Source organism: Oreochromis aureus, linkage group 2 (assembly GCF_013358895.1).
Source record: "Oreochromis aureus strain Israel breed Guangdong linkage group 2, ZZ_aureus, whole genome shotgun sequence".
In the NCBI taxonomy this organism is placed as follows: domain Eukaryota; kingdom Metazoa; phylum Chordata; class Actinopteri; order Cichliformes; family Cichlidae; genus Oreochromis; species Oreochromis aureus.
The window spans coordinates 23704155-23723659 of record NC_052943.1 but is presented as its reverse complement, the minus strand read 5'-3'; the positions used below and the strand labels follow the sequence as shown (position 1 = coordinate 23723659).

Below are 19505 nucleotides of genomic sequence, written 5' to 3'. Positions count from 1 at the left end.
TTCTACCTGCACCAGAGCGCGATACATCCACATTTTCCAGTAGATAAAATTTGTTGATCGGCTGAATACCCTCTCGGTGTGGATGGAAGCAGCTCTTAGTGTTCTTTTTTAGGACTCACCACTTGGGGTTTCAGGGGGTAGAACAGACTTGGGACTATACCTTAGCCCCAAGGATAAGCCACACGACGTTGGCCAGATCCAGGCATTGCCTGAGGTGGCTGGTCCTCCTCCAGTAGTAACAGAACTGGACCAGGAGGGTGTGGTGTGACTGAACAAAGAGTGGAAGAGTAGCTGTTGGTATTTCCAGAGTAGGAGGAGCGTAGAGAACCCAAATGCTTAACTTATGTAAATGCATTAAGTATGTATATAAACCTCACATTTTTAATGATAATTTTAATCATAAAACAGTCAAACAGTCAACTGTAAACAATAACAATAGGGTAAATAGAATGTAATAATTGGAATTTTAGAAATGCCACATTTATTTTAGAAAACCGACGGGACTCAGTCAACAGCTTGAACACTCTCTCTCTATTTCTTTAATTTTAACAGAAGTGTTTTCTAAGTCTCAAGTATTCCAAGAGGACCTTGTTTACTCTCAAGGGTGATAATTAGCATGCTGGTTCAACAAGAAAAAAAACACTTTAGGGTAATACTAGCTGGAACTCACCTAAAGCTTTTTGAAAAATGTGCTTAGAGAATCCTCTAAAAGCTTTAGGTTCTAACTAAGCTATCAGTACATGTTAAAAAAAATATTGTGAAAGTTGCATCACGTCATACTATAAGAGTACAGAAGTTTGGATTGAGAGCTTGGAGGAACACCTCAAGAGATTAGACATGATTGTGCCGTGACTTTACCACAAAGTTTCTCTTTTTGACACTTTTGGATGTTGCTGCTTCACTGTTTTCGGCACTTTCCCTCCCCACAGACGACTTATGTGTCACAAATGTACTAGCTCTACAAATCATCCGGCGGCTAAGCTGGAGAATATCAGAAGCCTCATATTTCTCACAGCAGCTCTTTAAATGTCATCATCCACATTCACAAGTGTAGAGAGTAAAAATCCTCTAAATATAACTTCACACTAGTATTTTTTTTAAATATCTTTTAAAGAAATACAACACCGCAGTGTCAATTCACTGCAGCATAATGTCCTACTGCAGTATTTGATGAAAAGATATATATTGTTTTGTATCACACTGTAGTCATTTCCATCATAAAGGAGTACAGCAAATCTTTGCAGTCTTTAAAACCTGTCAGTTGCAACATAAATTGCATACATCGATTGCACCCACATACTGACATATGCAACACTCATACAGAGAGGATTACAGCCGCCTCCATTCACACCCTCGGCTGGGCATCAGATGTTCGACTTCTCACTTCTTAAAGGTGCAATAAGTTGAATATTGACAGCCCCCCAGCAACAAAATGACCACAGCGTAGGTCTGCAGGGGTGTCGCAGGGTTCAATAACAATGACTCAACGATTACTTCACAAAGTGGAAGGATTTCTGGCTTTTAAAAAAGACTCCTCCAACCTCTTTTGGAATAAACAGTAACAGATGGCGCTGCACCTGGACAATGTAGTCACAGAGAATTGAAATCCTTGTGATGGAGCCAGAAAATCCAAAGCAGTGTCATTGATTTAGTGATTAGCTTCTTGAAATGACCTCTTAGCTGGATGTTTTTGTGTGCAAATTAACCTACAGAGAAGACACTAGGGAGGTCGGAAGTAGAGTTTAGATCCCTTCTCGCTGCCCCCCATTCTTAATATAAAGTTGAGTCAAGTTCATAGATTAAATAATGCCCCTCAAACCAAGAAAATTTGGCCAGTGGAAAGGGACCTGTCATGGGCTGCCTCTGTGGTTGTAAATATGAGAGAAAGCGTTTATCCCGCCATGCCGGAGCCCTTCATTCATCCTTGCAGCTCCCAAAATTGTCCCACAGAGTCTGAAATGGACGACTGGGCACTGCCTGGAGGATTGGATGACTAGGGTAGGGGGTGAGAGGTGGAAATCTCCAGAGCCAGAAGGCTGGTTGAGTTGCCCGTTAGCCAGCAAGGCGAGAGCTGCCAGGAGTGGAAGCTGAACAGCCGTAGACTGTCCGCGGGCTTTGTGTTGAAGAATATGTGCGGACAAGTGGGAGCGATTACAGAGATTTCGCTGGACCACGTAAAGCTCATTTATCCAAGTTGCCAAGATAGCACGACTCACATCAGCATAGGTCATAAGACTGCAGGTAGTAAACAACACAGAAAAACGACTAGGTGAAGGTAATTGTTTTTTAATGAGACGTATTTCCCTGTAATATGAAAAACAATTAGCTCACTGTAGGTGTGTGTGTGTGTGTGTGTGTGTGTGTGTGTGTGTGTGTGTGTGCGCGCGCCTTTGTTTTTGCAGGAGGAAGTGTGCCCCACCTCACCAGGAGAGGCGGTTCAGAGGTGTGTGTGGTCATCAGCGGTCAACATCAAGGACAAGTTTATTTATGTGACACAGCCAACCTTGGATCGAGTGCTCATAGTTGACATCCAGTCTCAGAAGGCCGTCCAGGTAATTGTCGGGCTAAACTGGAAAAAACAAGTTCTCGTCCGTTTTGCCAGAAACACAGAGAGAGGGTCTGACGATAACACGGGTCAAGAAAAAAAAGAATCTTTCCTGTTTGTGTCTTTGTAAAAGTGAAAAGTTCTTGTTTACAGTAATTGACTCCATCTGTGCCAAAAAACCTCAAGGTTGCTTGGTGTCCCCATGTTGATTGAACGCAACATATTTCACAAAAACCTTCAATACATCATTGCTCCATATGGGTATTTTCTGTGATTGATTTTGCTGAATGAAGGACACACATGGTTTTTTTATTTTTTTTTCCAGTTCCATACATCATCCTCCTTCATGAAGCTCAAATATGTGAATGCTTTGGGCCTAAACTAAAAATGACCTGTATCCAGTTATTTGGGAAACACTTGTATCAGAGGTGTTGGAATATTCTACTTAAGTAACAATTTAGTAGAGCATTAGTACAAGTAAGTGAGTGCTGTGACGATGTATGAGGAGTGTAGACCAAAGTAAATTCAATATAGCCAGGCTTTCTTCATGTCATCTGGCTCAACAAAACAGAGCATTAATGAAAGGTATCAGAATGGTGGTTATCAGCTTTCTTTGTTAACCCACACTTCCTTCAACCAAGTATTCTGGGTAATAAACGCCAGTAGACTAAATAATTTTCCAGTTTATGGTCTATTAGTCCGAGTAAAACACCACCAAGCATAAAAATACATTTTCTGATTCATTAACTAAATGTACATAAATTAGTGTAGTAATGGACATTATATTAGGTACATTGTGTCTGATACTGTGCTGTATCAGGTTTGACGACCTTTGGTTTTCAGGCTGCATAAAACGTAGCCTCAGGTTCATGTTTATAGCAGCCAGCATTAGTGACACCTGCCAATGTAGCCCATCGGCTTCAAGGTTCAACATGTTTCACATTCAGTGATGCTGTTCTGCATACAGAACAGCTAGTTATTTGAGTTAATGTTGCCTTCCTATTAGCTTGAAGCTGTCTGAAGCAGTCTTTTTCCCCAATGTCTGACACCAACAAAACATTTTTGGCTATAAACTGCCTCTCCCTGGTATTTTTCTCTTTTTCTGATCATCCTCTGTAAAGTCTAGAGATGATCGTGCCCATCTGGCACAAAAAAAAAGAAAACGTTAAAGAAGAAAACACATTTCTTTAATATTTCAGACAGGATGACTTTTGTTATCTTGCTTGAAAACAGCCTGAAACATCATCACTGCTTGTACATATTTTTGAAGCCAGCTAAGAGTACTCATTCTATTCTGTTTACTAAATACTCAGAGATTTTTTGCATGCACTACTGTTAGAGATTTATCCATAAGCTTTCATTGATGGACTGTCCCCAGTCCCCAATCTGAAAGCCATGATAAAACATTTAGTTTGCATTTCTTGAGGTTGCACATTGTGGAATTTGAGGTGCGTTTAAGGTCATTTTCCTGCTGTAGAAGCCAAATGTTTTTCCTAGTTGGTATTTAATTGAATCCATTGTTTCCTCTAACAGCGAGAACCCAAAGCACGGTCAATCTAAAATGGTGCGACAGTTTGAGAGGAGTTCTTTTCATGAAAATCTGCACTTTTTTGCTCCAAATACTTCGCTGTTCAGTGTAGCAGTCTGCCATTCATCTGGTTTGTTTGGATGTTGTTTGGATGGCAAACTTCTGATTCCATGAAGGTTATTTTCATGAAATCGTGGAGACCCACTCCAAATGTCTATTTAAGAAAAAAACATTTTTATTTGGTTTTCTAGCAGTTATTGAAGCAGCTCTTTCAACCTGACCTCTACTTTCTGTTAACTGCCGTTTCTTAATTCCATTACAAAGTAAGAAAGCTTCTACTTGAAAAAAAGCTATTTTCTTGTAATCAAGCTTTGTGGGCATCAATTATTCTCTGTTCTTGAGAGTAGTGGGCAGCTGCTAGTTGTTGGGACAAGGTCTTAGGAGTCTGAGTATTTATTAAACTCTGAAATATGCATCCCCAGGCCTTTCCATAATTCTGACCTAATAAGAAAATGGGCCTAACAAGCTACCGTAATCAAGGTTGGAAACATTGGCAAAACTTATGTGAGAGTCAAATCTTGTGGGGTGCCCAAACTTTTATTTTGCACCAAAATTATATAAAACAGAGAGCGTGCTCTAATCTTGCTTAAAATATTCAAAATAATGCTTCATATTTGTCTTTTTAGACATCAGCTTATCATCTACTCACTTAACTATTTACAGTAGCAGAGATTTTGACCAGGGGTTCCCAGCTACTGCTGTCACCACTACAGAGAGATTATAAAATCATTCTGATAAGCAACCTCAGTATCAACAGCAGAGTGCAGGGCTTTGTCTGCATGTGTTGAATTTTTCTACTTGATGAAGTCTGTTGTGTTTCTTACTTGCTTGAAAGCTTGCCAGTGCATCAGCCCGGCTCTGTTCCACTTGAACTGCTGCTCTAAAGTGCTGCTTTTTCAGCTTTAAGATCAGCTTTTGTTTGACTGCTAATCCCTGACCTGACCCATTTCATACAAACTGCAACTGTCAAGACCCACAGTTAACCTTAGCGTCAACGTGATGACCGAGTGACCCTGAGACCCACCTCTTCATGGATACTGTCGCCTGGCAACCCTTCAGAAATACTTTAAAATGGCAAATCCTGCCATCTTCCTCACAGATGGTGTGAGGAAGCCGCCCCTTTAACACTCTGCCACCTTGCTGCACCCGTCTCTTTTCCTGGTGGATTTTTTTTTTGTAATGCAAGGCTTTCTCAGGAAATGGCAGTGAGTAGTGTGGAGTTGAATCATCAGTGTCAGTGGGTTTTTTTGGGGTGTGTCAGACTAATTCCGGGCTGTTCAGATCCCTGCAGATGTTCCTGACACTGTGATAGCTGTTTACGGCTTGCCAGCCTCTCAGGGACCTGCCGGTAAGCAGGTTGGTGTCCCAGAGTCTGTCACAAGCTCATTATTCAGTCGCCTGGAGGTTTAGCTTCATTGCATTATATTACCAGTTGTTAATTAACCACCTGAACCCGTCACTCGTCTCGAATGGTAAGAGACACGCAAGTTCTGGTTTACTAGATTTTCGTGTTCTCATTGGATTATTAATATGATTGACGTGCCGAAAGCAACAATAACAAGCGATTTGAGTTTTGAAATTTGTAACCAATTAAATTGTTAGGTTAACAGTTTTTTAATGAGCAAGCTGTATTCCAATCCATGCATTATAACTAATTAATTGCGGAGTGCATGCGGATACTTGTGTGGAAGTAGCTGCAATGTTCTCCGCGCTTCATCTCTGACAGATCTGCAGAAGTTACTAGAGCATATTGGCTGAGGATCTTTATAATCTTCCTCAGCCAGAAAGAAGTTGTCAGTCGAGAGGAAAAGAACAACGTGAACACCTGTTTTCTCTGATGACTACATGCTCGGAGATTAGTTGGGATTCAACAGATATTCTCATCTTATTTGCAATAACTCTCTTAGGAGAGGTTTACTCTCTCAGTAATACAGTATATATTTTGCCAAGGTAAACAATACCATTAGGACTTTGTGGCAAAACAAATATTATAGAAAGAAAGCTGCAGTCAAAGGGGGTTGTGGGAATACAGGGTTGCAATAATTCTTTTTAAAAAAGATGATTGCTTTTTCTTGCTGTTGTGAAGAGTAAAGCTACTGCATGCTCTCGCTTCCCCTGAGATTTCCGTATTCCCTTTGAGCCAGCTGTCTCTCTGCACTCAGGTGGACATAATGCATGAGGAGCGCTTCTCTGTCACATACGACTCATCTATTGTTCTGGTTGGGAATATTGCCGCTGTGTGTCAAAGAACGGATAAAGACTGAAAGCAATTACTTCAGTGTGGTAAAGCAATTGTGTCTGTCACCACTTGATTTGAAATGCAGCTCAACACCAAACACACCTTATACATAAAAAGCACACCTCCAATCTACCTTGTTAAAAGAAGACTTGGTCCTGTCAACCCGCGGTGCATTAGTCTGCAGGAAAACTTTTCAAAAGCATTACCATTGCACATCAAAGAGGAATCTCTTCAAACACCAAGTCTAGTTTGCCTTGCATTATTATACCATGGCCCTGCTGTCTTTGGGCTCAGTTTGGTTTTCGATCGGTTTTGTGTTCTCTTTCAGACGGTCAGCACTGACCCGTATCCGGTGAAGCTCCACTATGACAAATCTCATGACCAGGTGTGGCTGCTCAGCTGGGGAGACATGGAGAAGAACTTTCCTACCCTGCAGGTGTGTCCGTGGTTCACTAGTTAATTATATTTCAATGTCTTTCTCTCCTCTGCAGTCCTTGTCCGTTTTTGTCCTTGTGAAACTGTTGAAAGCAGTGAGTTATACAAACAAGCACAGAGATGCAGACTATCAAGGCAAAGTTTGGATGGTTCACATGCTTTAAAACGTATTTTGTTCACCAACTGTCAGAAAATTGTGAAAAATACCAATCATGGTGTCCCACAGTCCAAGGCTGCTCATTTTTCCTTTACCAACAGTGCCAAATTAACTGGTCATTAATTTTCTATTACTCAACGAATCCTTTCAGGATTCTATAAATAAAGGGAGCTGATAGAGGAACTTAATATCTTCCTGCTGATTATATTAAATACACAAGCCTATCTCCACACAGGGTAAGCTGTAAAATCAGCAATAAGGAATAAATATTAGCATAACATTACCAACAAAGCCAATCCAGAAAGCTACAGGTGATAAAAAACCAAACTGATCTTTTCTCCCTATAAAAAATTCAGTGACTTCAGCTGTGCATTATTTGACAGTTGAAAAAAGATTTTATTTTTATTGCTTCTCCCTTAGAGTATATTTTAAGTTATTAAATGTAGATTACTCCAAAAAATCCCATTCCCCATTTTTTCCAAAATGACATAAATGCATTAATCATTCAGTCTCTTCGGGATTTTAAATTGTTGACCTATTTGTCTTACCTGCCTAATTAAAAGGCACTTCGAGTGCAGCAAGCATGAAGGCTGCAGCAGTAGTTTTTGGTTCTGAACCACTACACATAAATCAAGGCACATAAACTTCTGACCACAAATGTAGAGTGTTTATCATTAAAAAGTTAAATTAACATATATATATATCAAAAGATGGTGCTTTTTTTGCACATCAGGATTGGTCCATCTCATTCACACTGCTCTTTAGATATCCTGTGCTGACCACTTGTGTCTCTGTGAACAGCAAACATTAACTTGTTGGGTCAACATCAAAATGACCCAAATTTCATGTAATAATTTTTAACGTGATCCTCAAGATAAAGGGTTGCTGGAGGAGAGCCAATGCAGCACACATTGCATACTTCAAGTGGTAAAAGCAGGACCTCTGGAGAACACTGAAAATAGCAGTCGTTCTGTTATAGTACTAACTAAATCTGCTATTTATTTATTTAAATTCTGGAATTCACTACACTTATTGATTGCACCTTGTAAATACTCTTTGTATATGTTCAATTTTGAGGAATTTGCTATAAATGGAACAAATATTTAATGAGTGTGTTTTTTAATTGTTTCCTTTGAGTCAAATTGAGTGGTTTCATTGGAAATTCTAGTTTGTCATCAGCAGCTCAGAGATTTGTAATGCAGGGATTTGGTCTGTGGCAATTTGCCTTCAGCATTGCGGTACAATCAAAGCAAACCCTGCCTACACACAAGCACATGTCTACATGCTTCCGTGCATGCATGATTATTATTTAGACACCAAGGAATATAGCACACATCACCTCCTACTGAGAAGCTCCAGCAACTCAACAGCACAAGGAGAGGCTGAAGAGTTTTATCTGTTAAAAAATGCTGGAAACCATTGCAGCTTTCTGATATTAGTCCCTTTTGGTTCATTGTTAGCTCCAAGTAAGTATGATTTAAAGACTTTAATGAGGAGAAACCAGCAGCACTGAGTGTATTCATCAAGCTCATTTTAAACACCCACCTGCTTCTCTGTTGGTCTTCACCAGGTGATCAATCAGGCCAGCGGAAGAGTCTCCCACCACACCGTTCACACACAACCGGTCGGCAGGCGCTTCGACAGAGTGGACGATTTCTTCATTCCCGCCTCCAGCCTCATCATTAACCACATCAGGTACATCCAGCATGATCCAGCAACATTCCTAATGCAAATTGATTTGCAAATTAGGTTCACCCCTTTGGCATTTTATTCACTTTACTTAAAATCTCTTCAAGACTCAATACAATAATTTGAATGGGCATTGTTTGGCGCTACTTGAGTGGGTTTTTGGATCAAGGCCAAATAGTTATCTGATGAAACTGGGCACCCTGAAACAGATCATATAATTCCTTATTTTTAAAATAAATTCAAAAGACAAACAAGAACCAGCATAAAAATCAAAACAACAAAAAACTTGTACAACTAAGCAGAGAACAATAAATAATATAAGCATTATTATAAGTATTAGAAATGTTAAATATGTCAGTGTACTCTTTGCTTTACATTTCTTGGCAATATCTCAAAGGAAACTTGCAGAAAGTCACAGCATCCTTACAATTGTTAAATATCCTTTGACTATTTAAAGTCTGGTTTGGCCATGAAGAAAAAGGTCAAAGTTACTGATTTTTTTTTAATCGAATCACTCGGTCATAAAAACTTCCAAAAACAAAAAACTCTAATTAATCTCAGTCTTAATTTTTCCAACCAACAGATTACCAAAAATATTCAGTTTTCAGTAATAAACAGCAAGTGGCAGAAAATGATCTGCATTCTTGCTTGAAAACTTTTTGAACAGTTACCAGATTTCAGTACAGTTGCAAATACTGGATTAATTCATTCATTTTTCATCAATTATTATTTTATCTTAAATGTTGCTAGGTTGCTTAAAATCAAGTCTTTGTTGGCTGTGTGTTCCAGGTTCCTGTGCTAAGACTGTAAATATTACACAGTAGCTCTAGTAGATCTTGTACGCAGTGCTTTTCAAATGCTCAAAAAATAAGAGGACTGACAAATGCAACTGACTAGAGAGATAAGCATGTCACAATGGTAAATTTATAATCCGATTCATTTTTTATAATTCTGTAGATTTAATAATACATCATAATAGATTCTGAATCTATCCTTCAGGGCACGTTAAGCTGTAAGGCAAATTCATGCCTACATTAAAGTGTCTGGGAGGCAGAAGCTCAGCCCATCCAACTGGTTCACATTCCAAGCCATCAAATACTGCTGTTGGTCAGAAGACGCTGGGGTGACAGACTTACACATGTCCAAGGTGTTTAGGCATCGGTGCCCTGATGCAGGGGCTCCTGCAGTATTAGACTCTAAGAGGTATTGTGTATCAAATTCTAAACAAAGGAGACGCAAGGGGGAGGAGGAGGTCTAGGATACAAGATGCTGAGGCAGGTTGCAGTTAATCTCTCATCTCCCAGTGCTTTTTACTCAGTGGTTAGTTAAGATTAGGAGTTTATTATGATTTTGGTCACTTGTCACAACATTAAGGTGTATATTAAAAATGACATGTAAGCAAATAATCATGCAGCAATTTCGGGGGCTGAAAAGAACACCAACGAGGATGTTTCTTTAATGGCCACTTTGGCTCCAAAAGTGAGTCTCTGAAAAAAGCATTTTTGTAAACGGATAAAAAAAAAAAAAAGATTGTGGCCTCTATGAATAGTAAACACCCACTCCCTGTTAGGGGGGTTATAGAGGTTTTGACTGACAGATGGGACAAAGGAAAGCGGCTACAGCTGACGGCTGCCTGCTAGGCCCTACCTTTACTAATTTGATTGTAATAGACCTTTCAACCTTTTGGACTTTTTTCTTTTTCTTTTAAGGAAATAATGTAACAAATTTCCGAGCTTGGTGCTAGACATTACCAGTAAATGGTGATTACCTGATAAATCAGCAGCAATACCTGAGGCTTAAGTTAATTTCCAGTTCTGCACAGGTTGTCCACATAATGTGCACTAACTTTAAAAACAATTAACTAAGGTATGCCGTTTATAGCTGTTGAAATTTTCCTTTTAGAAACATCAGGACCAAAACAGAATAACAACAATTAAATGGAGCTGCCTCTTACACTGATAAAGATATCCCCAAACTCTTTGTGTCAAATGGTCAAAGAGTGGTTTTAAGAATGAATCGGCAATTAGTATTATCATCAAATGCCACTACTTACAGGAGTCATTAGTGTTTTCTTTATTCTCACCAAGATAAAATAAAAAAGCCCCAACAAAGTCAGAGAGGGGGGGCAAGTTGGCACCTCACCTGCTCTTTATCGCTTTAGTTCATCAACAACAAAGCATAGACCTGCTGAGTGCAGAGTGCATCGAAACGCTGCTTCGGTTTTCACATGTCATGAGCAGCTGTCACACCCAGGCTTAACGCGGATAGAGAAAAGCTTTTCCCAAACGCTTGGCTAATGTCACGGAGAGGCCGGGAACAAGCAGGAGGTCTGGAGGATTTCAGGAAGTTAACGGTCTCCTGCCGAGGAGGAGCAAGCAGTCCGGCGTGTGTGTGTGATGGGAGTATGGGTGGGGTTGCTGGCACAGCTGTAATTAGATCCACTGAGACCTGCAGGGAAGATTGCAGGAAAGTGTGACCATGTTTTCTTTTTTTTTCCCCACAGTGTTGTGTGAAAATTGCTCTCTTTAACAGCTACTCATAGTTAAAAATAAGCTTTCTCTTTGGAGGTGCAACTATTATGAATGTTTTTCATATGGCTAAAATCTGACACAGTACCTGAGGCTGAAGCCGAGTACTCTTCTGGAGAATGTGTGACAACAGGTGGAGCAGACAAAGCTTTGGATCTATACACAATTTTATTTGGACAGCTGTTTTATTGCAGATAATAGGAAAGTTGGAATTAACTGCTACCCTGTGGCTCTGATTTTTCTTTATATATCTGGTACTCACACAGGCATTTATCTGCTGGCAGGAACGCAGCATCGATTAGTCGATTTAGCAACATGAGCTGTGTGTGAACAGCCAACATATATTCAGCAACTTCCAGGGATTGTTTAATGACTGGGGATTCCCTCAGCAGCTACTATAAAGCAAACAGGAACTTCCAGGGGCTGTCATTCATTACAACCATCGACTTGTAGCCAAGCAAATTTACATGTCAGCAAAAGGAAAGAAAAAAAAAACAGTGGTTGTTTCTTATTTATGCCCACATCTATAGCACCCTGCAGCTCAAGCTACCCACACTTCTTTTTTTTTCCACAGATTTCTAATCATTGCACAGACTCCCTTTTGGCAAAACAAGTCAAGCAAGATGTTGATTTGATGTTTCTTTTTGTGCTGGAGGATGGGTGAACAAGAATTGCTGTGCTTTAGATATATTTTGCTGTTCAGCATCCATTGTGGCTGCTCACAAGCTTTACCCTGAGGATCTTTTACTGAACTGCATAGCAAACATTACTCTGGGGTTAAGTGTTTAGACTCAGCCATTTCTAAAGTGAAAACACTGACACAGAGATGAGATAGCATGCAAAGCAGCCTTAGTTGAACATAGCCATGTCGTGCAGAATTGGGGAAAATCTTTAATGCATTAGTCATTGGTACAAACGACAAACAGCAGCTGTCAGTTTGGCACAGAGCAATCCGAGTCTGCCAGTGAAGCACCCCAGCTGTGTTCACATCACAGCAAGGCCAAACAATGTCTGATTATCAATTTTTCATACATGAAAAAAAAAGTCAAACCATTGAGAAAAGTATTTGTTTCATTGCAAGATAAATGCACCACTGACCTTTTGCTTCCAAGCATGTTACCAGTATTTCACAGCATTTGTGCACTAGTCATTGATCAGCCACAATATTGATAATAATCCATGGCAAAACAATTTCAGTGTTGTTTGACAGGCAGAGTTGTAATATTGGTCTATAAATCACCAGCTCTGCCTGCCAGTGGATGAAAATGGTTTTTCACATTTAAACTGCACAATACATTTTTCTGATGATTTTCTTCTAGATCCCCCCATCTTCCTTCAGAGCTTATTTTTTAATATAGGTGGGGGACACTACAGTAGAATCAAGAACCAACATGTTTAGTTTTTAATTGACATAAAACCGCTTCAGTGGTTTCACAGAAATGATCATAAATCTTTGTAAGACTCCAGTGACTCGAATACCACCTATGAAAGTTAACATTAACCAGTGTATACTGTCAACAAATTTTACAGTCTAAATTACTAAAGTCCTGGTTGTATAATGAAAACTTTATCTAATTAATTCATTTGAATGGACATTTTAAGTCTTGGCTGTTCTGAGATTTTGGCTGTACTTATTGAGAGAGATTAGGATGCAGTGCAGTATTCACAACGCTTCACTCATTCCACAATTTGTCGTATTACAGTGGTTGTTTCTTATTGAATCTTAGGATTCAATTCATTTTTCACCCTTAAAATTCTACAAATACCCCATAATAACAAAGTGAAAAACGCACACAGCCACCAGTGTAGACCAGTTCTGAGCCAGGAAAAAAACAGCAAAGTGTAGTTCATGTTAGTTTGATGTCAACTCCAAGTAAAAGTTTATTGGATATAATCATTAGTTAGGCTAGCATTGACTCTGCTACCCTAACTAATAGGTTAGGCTAGGCTAGGCTGATAAGTATTAGTATAAGTATTTTCTGCTGCCAAAATTAATAAAGAAATTCTGAAAGGCTGCTGATATCACTGCTTGCTTCTTATGGAAGTAACACATTCACATATCTGAGCAATAACAACTTGGTAGGATGAGTGCACTGGTCCAGTGTTATACTCTAGCCTTAAATAAAAGTCCTGTCCAGGTCTCTTACTCTTACCATTTTCCTGCAGCAACCTGCCTACTCTGACCTGTTTCCTTTGTCTTTGCTTTACTTATTCTGAAATCCTTGGTTCCCCTTACAGGGATTAATTAAAAATAATTAAAAACATGCTTTTTGTATTTTTATTAAATGACAATGAGTAGAGAGTAGCTCTTTAACTGAATGAAGGGGGTGGAGTGCAGAACAGAAACTGGTCAAATAATTCATATTGCAAGTTCTTACAGTAACACTGAGTTAGAAAAAGAACAATTAAATCTGCTGTTTTCCTGATTACACTGAAAAAAAATTTTTTTACTTGTGCAAATGAATGAAAAGAAATGGTCTGCTCCACAATTTTTGTGCTAAATGCAGACAAGTGTTTTGTAGCACAGTCCAGACGTGGCCACAAAATATGAAAAACTGCTCCATTAATAATAAGACAGGCTAATTAAAGACTATTTAATATGCCAAAAGCCATCGATCGTTAGCAGCTCCAAGCCAATGGCAGGAAATTTTTAAGAAAAAAACCCCCCAAAACTAAATACTGATCACATAATAAGTAAACTATAATTAATTGAGGAGTAAAGCCAGCCTCGCACACGTGAGAAATAGTTGTTGTCAATTTATGCTCGCATGTTACAAACCAAAAACTCCGATTTAGTTGTTTCTGTGACCCTGTGCAATCTCCTGCCTGGCCCCAGTGGACACAATGATCTCTGGATCAATGATTCCCTTCACAGTGATGATAATGTGCTGTGTGGCTTTCAAACAGCCATTTTCTGTTCACAGGTACAGACAGTGTGGTGTTCAAACGGCATAAAAGATGATGAATGACGGCAAGATTGAAGTGCCTGTCAGCATCAATCACCTGGTATTCGCATTTAATTGAGGCCTGTCCGCTCCTTGCATATTCCAACTGTTCAGCTGTTAAAGTGTAATGTGCCATTAGGAGGTTCTTTGGGTTTTTCTAATGAGTAGCATTTTCACTGATTGTTGCCCACATATAACACTGCTATAATTCTATTAAAGGGGAAAGTGTAGATGATTTTAGACAGCCAATATTAAGATTGTCAGAGGGCAGAATATGGTCGTTTTAGTGTTTAAATGGACCTCTCAGCAACATTAATTTTTGCTCCTGAAAATTTCTTTAAAATTATGACAGTCCAACAATCTTCATAATTACCTAGTAAAAAAAAAAATCAATTTCTTATTTCAGGTTGACCTTGTCTTGTTATGTGCATTGTGCTGGTTTATTTAAGTTTTTTTTTTTCCCACCTGCAGGTTAAGCTTCTCGGGGGCATTTTACTGTCAGATTTCTTTAAAAAAATCGAAAATTACAGAACATTTTCAAATACAGTGCATGACTGTTCAAAGCAAATGACTTGAGCTTTGAACTAACAAGATGTCCTTCTGCATTAATCATCCAAAAAGGCCGGGAAGCTGGAGAAGACAGCCCAAAAATGTATGATTTTGCCTCTCAAATTCAGCTTACAAGCACTAATTGCAAGTCAGTCTGTATTAGATCACAAATTATAAAGAGTGTAGAACTAAACACAGCTGCAGCTGATGGGATGATCTAGTTGGTCATAAAACAAAAAATTAAAAATGCAATTGGATGATGGTGTAGGATGGAAAAACTAAGAATCATCAAGATTCTTATAACTAACTTGGGGGAGAGATGAATATATACTTCAAATTTCATCAGCAGTGTTTGAGATATTTTATCTAATAGTATGAGTGCTAGAGTTAAAGGTAAAACTCTAGAATTTTGTTTCACTAGACTAAAGTTGTGCAGCAATCCAACGAAAAGGCGTTTAAAAAAAACCCTCCAAGGTCTAATGTACTGTTTTTGTGCACTTTTGGTCAAATTTGTCAACACAACAAGACTGAGGAGACTGTATGTTTATTTATATGGGGATGTCGGAATGACAAGAGTTTCCATTGAAATACCTTTTGCGACCTGGTTTTCATTTGAAAACCAAGTTAAACCCAACATTTATTTACTTTTTTCCCCCTAAATCTTCCTATATCTATAAACTTATAGATTAAAATCAGTTTCTTGCATGTTTAATTGGTCCACTAACCAATAATAGTCATGTGCCACCAACCACAAAATCAAGAAAGTGCTATCAGGCTCTCAATCCGATTTCAATGTCCGGGCAGAGTGAGGTTTCCTATATTAAGTCAAATTAATCTGCAGCCTCAACTCCTGGTGGTGCCTTTCGATTGGTTCCAAGCAGGTCATGGGAGAAATGCCACCGGCGGTCAGAACTACAACGGTACCTGATGATCTTCTAATCTTAGCAACACAGTGTTGCAGTGGCTAGCACTCATGCCGTACAGTAAAAAGGTCCTAGATTTGGATTGACTGACAGCTGAGCTCTTTTTTGTGGAGTTTGCATATTCTGCCTGTGCTTGAGTGAGTTTTCTCCAGGTACTCACTCCACTTGGTTTAAAGGAAAGCATTGACCAATTACAATCTACAAAGGCTAAAAATGAAAAAGTTGCAGCATCACTAAGGAGGCAAATTTCGCTGGCTGACTCGCTAAATCTCATTCTCAGCAATGTGTGGATGTGCTGAGTTAGGGCATTTTGTCAGATAGCCGAGATGTTTGCTGGATGGGGATTATAGGGAATACATTGTGCATTATTTGGAGTTTATGCATCAGAAACTGTATATAGAAATAATATACAACATTTAAACTTGCTTCTACATTTGTGTTTTATTTTAACACGGGGGTCTATGGGGATTGATTTGATCTCGAAGGAAGCCTCAAGAGTTTATTAAACAAACTGCAGATTTGGGCAGTTGTGCATTACTGCTTGGACGGTCTTAAATGAGAAAAAAGTATCGCTAAAGTCATGCTCAGGTAAACCGAAATGTTTTGGATATATTCTGACACTACTTTTGTACAAAGTATTCAACCAGTCAACTGGGTTGGCAGTTTCTTGATTCTTAATTTGGATTTCAGAAGAAAAATGTGATATTGATTAAATCTTTTCTTTGTTTTTCTCTTTAAATTCCCTGCAGATTTGGCCTCATCCTTCATCGAAATGAGCCTGTCCTACACAAGATTGACCTGGAGACGACTTCATACGTGAAAAACATCAGTTTATGGGAGTACAACTGCATCCCCAAGTCTGTAGCCTACACCCATCTGGGTGGCTATTACTTTGTTAACTGCAGGCCAGACTCTACCGGTGCCACGCAGCCTCAGCTCATCTTAGACAGCGTGACAGACAGCGTAATTGGACAAAACCGTGACATCACTGGCACTCCCTACGTGTCTCCAGACGGCCACTACTTGGTCACTGTCGATGACAGTGATGGCTTGATGAGAATCCAGACGATCTCAGAGCGAGGGCAAATCCAGGAACCCTTCGATATCCACACCAACTTGCACCTATCTGATCTGGCCTTCCAGCGCTCCTTCACCGAGGTCCACCAGTATAACGTTTTCGGCAGCTCCGGCCGTCAAACTGACGCTCTGTTTGTGGAGCTGAGCACCGGCAAAGTCAAGATGATCAAGAGCTTGAAGGAGCCCACCAAGTCATTTGAGTGGCCATGGAGCAGCAAGAACAGGATCATGGCGGGCAGCGGACTGTTCGGACAGTACCTCATGACACCGTCCAGAGAGTCCCTCTTCATCCTGGATGGACGGCTCAACAAGCTCAACTGTGAGATCACCGATGTCCTCAAAGGCAACGTGGTGGTGTGGGTGGGAGAGTCTTAGGGTCATGACGATGAGACCCAGTGAGCTTTTTCCTTTCAAAGGTACTAATGCACTGAATTCTGTTGCAGATTCTTTAGTTTTGTGGGAGTCCGATAATGAAAACCACAGATTCAGAAACCAAATTGACTTGAAAGTCCAACGGATGAAGGACTGTCATCCGAAAATGAAAAAAATAAATAAATAAATAAAAAAATGCTAAAAAAAGAACAAATATGTGAGGGCATAATTGATTGATATTGTCTTGAAGCCAAGTTTGTTTGTTTTGTTTTCACCTGGTGGTTTGCCTCTACATCAAAGTTGCTTGCTAGTAACATTTTTTTCAGAAAAATTGGTATGAAATCATAAATATGTGCAACTTTGCATTATTATTCGGTTGTATTCAGTGTGTGGGAATGCTGTAGATAATCTCTTAACAAAAACAAACTAAAGTGAATCGGCAGAAACGCATATATACATATATATTGTATACACCCAGATTAAATCTTATAATTTTCCCATTCCCAACTTTTTTCCTGTGCCTTCAAGGAAAATTCCCCTCCATCAGAGGAATTAGCATAATTATTCCCAGTGTGACTGCAGACTAACACCTCTTTCTTTGACCCCTTCATTCATGGTGAGTGTGAGTGGTTCCTCACAAATCTACAGCTCTCGTCCATCGAATGCAGCCAAGTCTGTCTAATTAAAACGAGCCCTTGCTGTGATCCCATCCTGTTTGAAGTGGAGACTGAGTGGTTCATTATGGTTGTGTGCTCTGTAACCTTTGATCCGAAATTATAACCAGCTTTGGAAGGTTTTGAATGTTATAGTTTTTTTTTTTCCTCTTCTTTTCATTTATAGTCCAAAGCAGAAAAATGAAAGTCAGCGGTGATGTTAGGTAAATATTGCCAGCTTTACACATTATGAAATTTAAAATATTTCAAAAATGTTCCTTAGCTAAGAGTCAATAGAGCACTCGTGTGTGAAGAAAATTCTGTCATAATTTTAATATCCCTGGACCAAATAAAAGAAAAGCATCTTAGAGTGTAGCTGAATGTGGAGCACATGCGTAGTCTGCTCTGTTTGACAGCGTGTTTCAAGTGGATGTTTTAATGTGAAGTAATGATGAACTAGCACACTGGGGACTGGGGTAGATGTGGTTGTGCCGTGTAGAGGGTCTTTGAGCATGAGAAGCAGCTCTTTCTAAATGCTCCTGCAGTAGTCAATGAAACAGTTTCCTAGCTGGACACATTTCTATGCATTTTCACCCTAGCACTCTATGACTCTGAATCACAATGGGCAACTGTATCTCAAATTTAGTATGAACTTTTGATGTGTACAGATTATATATAGTCATTCTGTCTTTCCAGTTAAGCGTATATACTTTGATTTAAATTTTCCTGTTTTAAACCCCGACTCTGCTGATGACGACCTCTGACCTTTCTCTCTGTCCTGTACATAGCGGCTGGCTGTGAGTCCATTAGTTTCTCATCAGTGTACAGATTCTGCCAGGTTCTGTTCATTTCAGAAAATCAGCACACTCCTTTTTAAGAATGAAAAACAAAACACACAGCTATCATTATGGACATCCTGTACCCAAGCAGCACATTGTGATCACAAACACTGCTTCCACCTCCATATAGCCATGTCTCGTATGTTCTTTCATGTGATTGTTATTTATATAGAGAAAACACGCTTGTCATTTTACCCAACAATAAAAAATATATCATGAACCAAGTGTATCATTGTGTCTTTTTGTTGTTAAAGTGACCTTCTATAGAGGCCGCTTTACAGCTATGGAATAAAGGCTCCTTTAGGAGCCAAGCTGACCGTTATTTATTCTGCAACAAGAACAAGGTCACAAGTCTGTTTTCCCTTTGGGTGCATTTATCTTGCAGCAAAGAATGCTTAAGATAACTGTAAGAAGCAGAGAAAAAAAAAATACATAAATTAAGACTTACTAGTTTCATGCAAAAGTGCGTGTGTATTTTTGTTATTGCAGGCCTCAGTCACACAGAGACCAATCAGCTTCCCTAAGCTTGCTGGGGAACAATGTGTATTCCCCGATGGTTTGTGAATGATTGCTGGAGGTTACTGGCTGTGTCAGCTGAAATCAGTCACCAAGAGCGTCCTGCACCAAAAACCTCCTTGTGATTGCTTTGGTCACTAACAGATTACCACAGTTGCCCATAGTGTGCATGGAAGACACCGATTTATCTGCAAACACTCGCCTGCTGCTTACTGAGAAGTAGTGAAACTTGAAAAAGTGCAACCCAAACCATAATCTGAGGGGGAAAAAACATCACAATTGAAAATGCATGACTTTTACTTTGAGAATCAACAGTCTTTGCAGACAAGTTAACATCTTCCATGAATACTGCGAGTGAATGTGACACTTACAGCTAGAAAGAATTGCAATTGCAACCCCTGTCTTCTAGTGAGCAGTGGTTGCCAACAGGTCTCTGTGTGACTGCATCTT

General features: G+C 39.5%; 1 protein-coding gene across 2 annotated transcripts in view; it reads left to right on the top strand.

Annotated features, from left to right (window-relative positions):
* fstl5 (follistatin-like 5) overlaps positions 1-18743 on the top strand; it is a 180294-nt gene extending 161551 nt beyond the window's left edge. For both annotated transcript variants that reach the window (XM_039621131.1, XM_031757945.2), the window contains 4 exons: positions 2403-2552; positions 6701-6808; positions 8535-8659; positions 16348-18743. In XM_039621131.1, coding sequence (XP_039477065.1) covers positions 2403-2552; positions 6701-6808; positions 8535-8659; positions 16348-17050 — 1086 coding nt within the window. In that variant the 3' untranslated portion in view covers positions 17051-18743. The remainder of the gene's footprint in view (positions 1-2402; positions 2553-6700; positions 6809-8534; positions 8660-16347) is intronic.
* Positions 18744-19505: the final 762 nt, after the last annotated feature.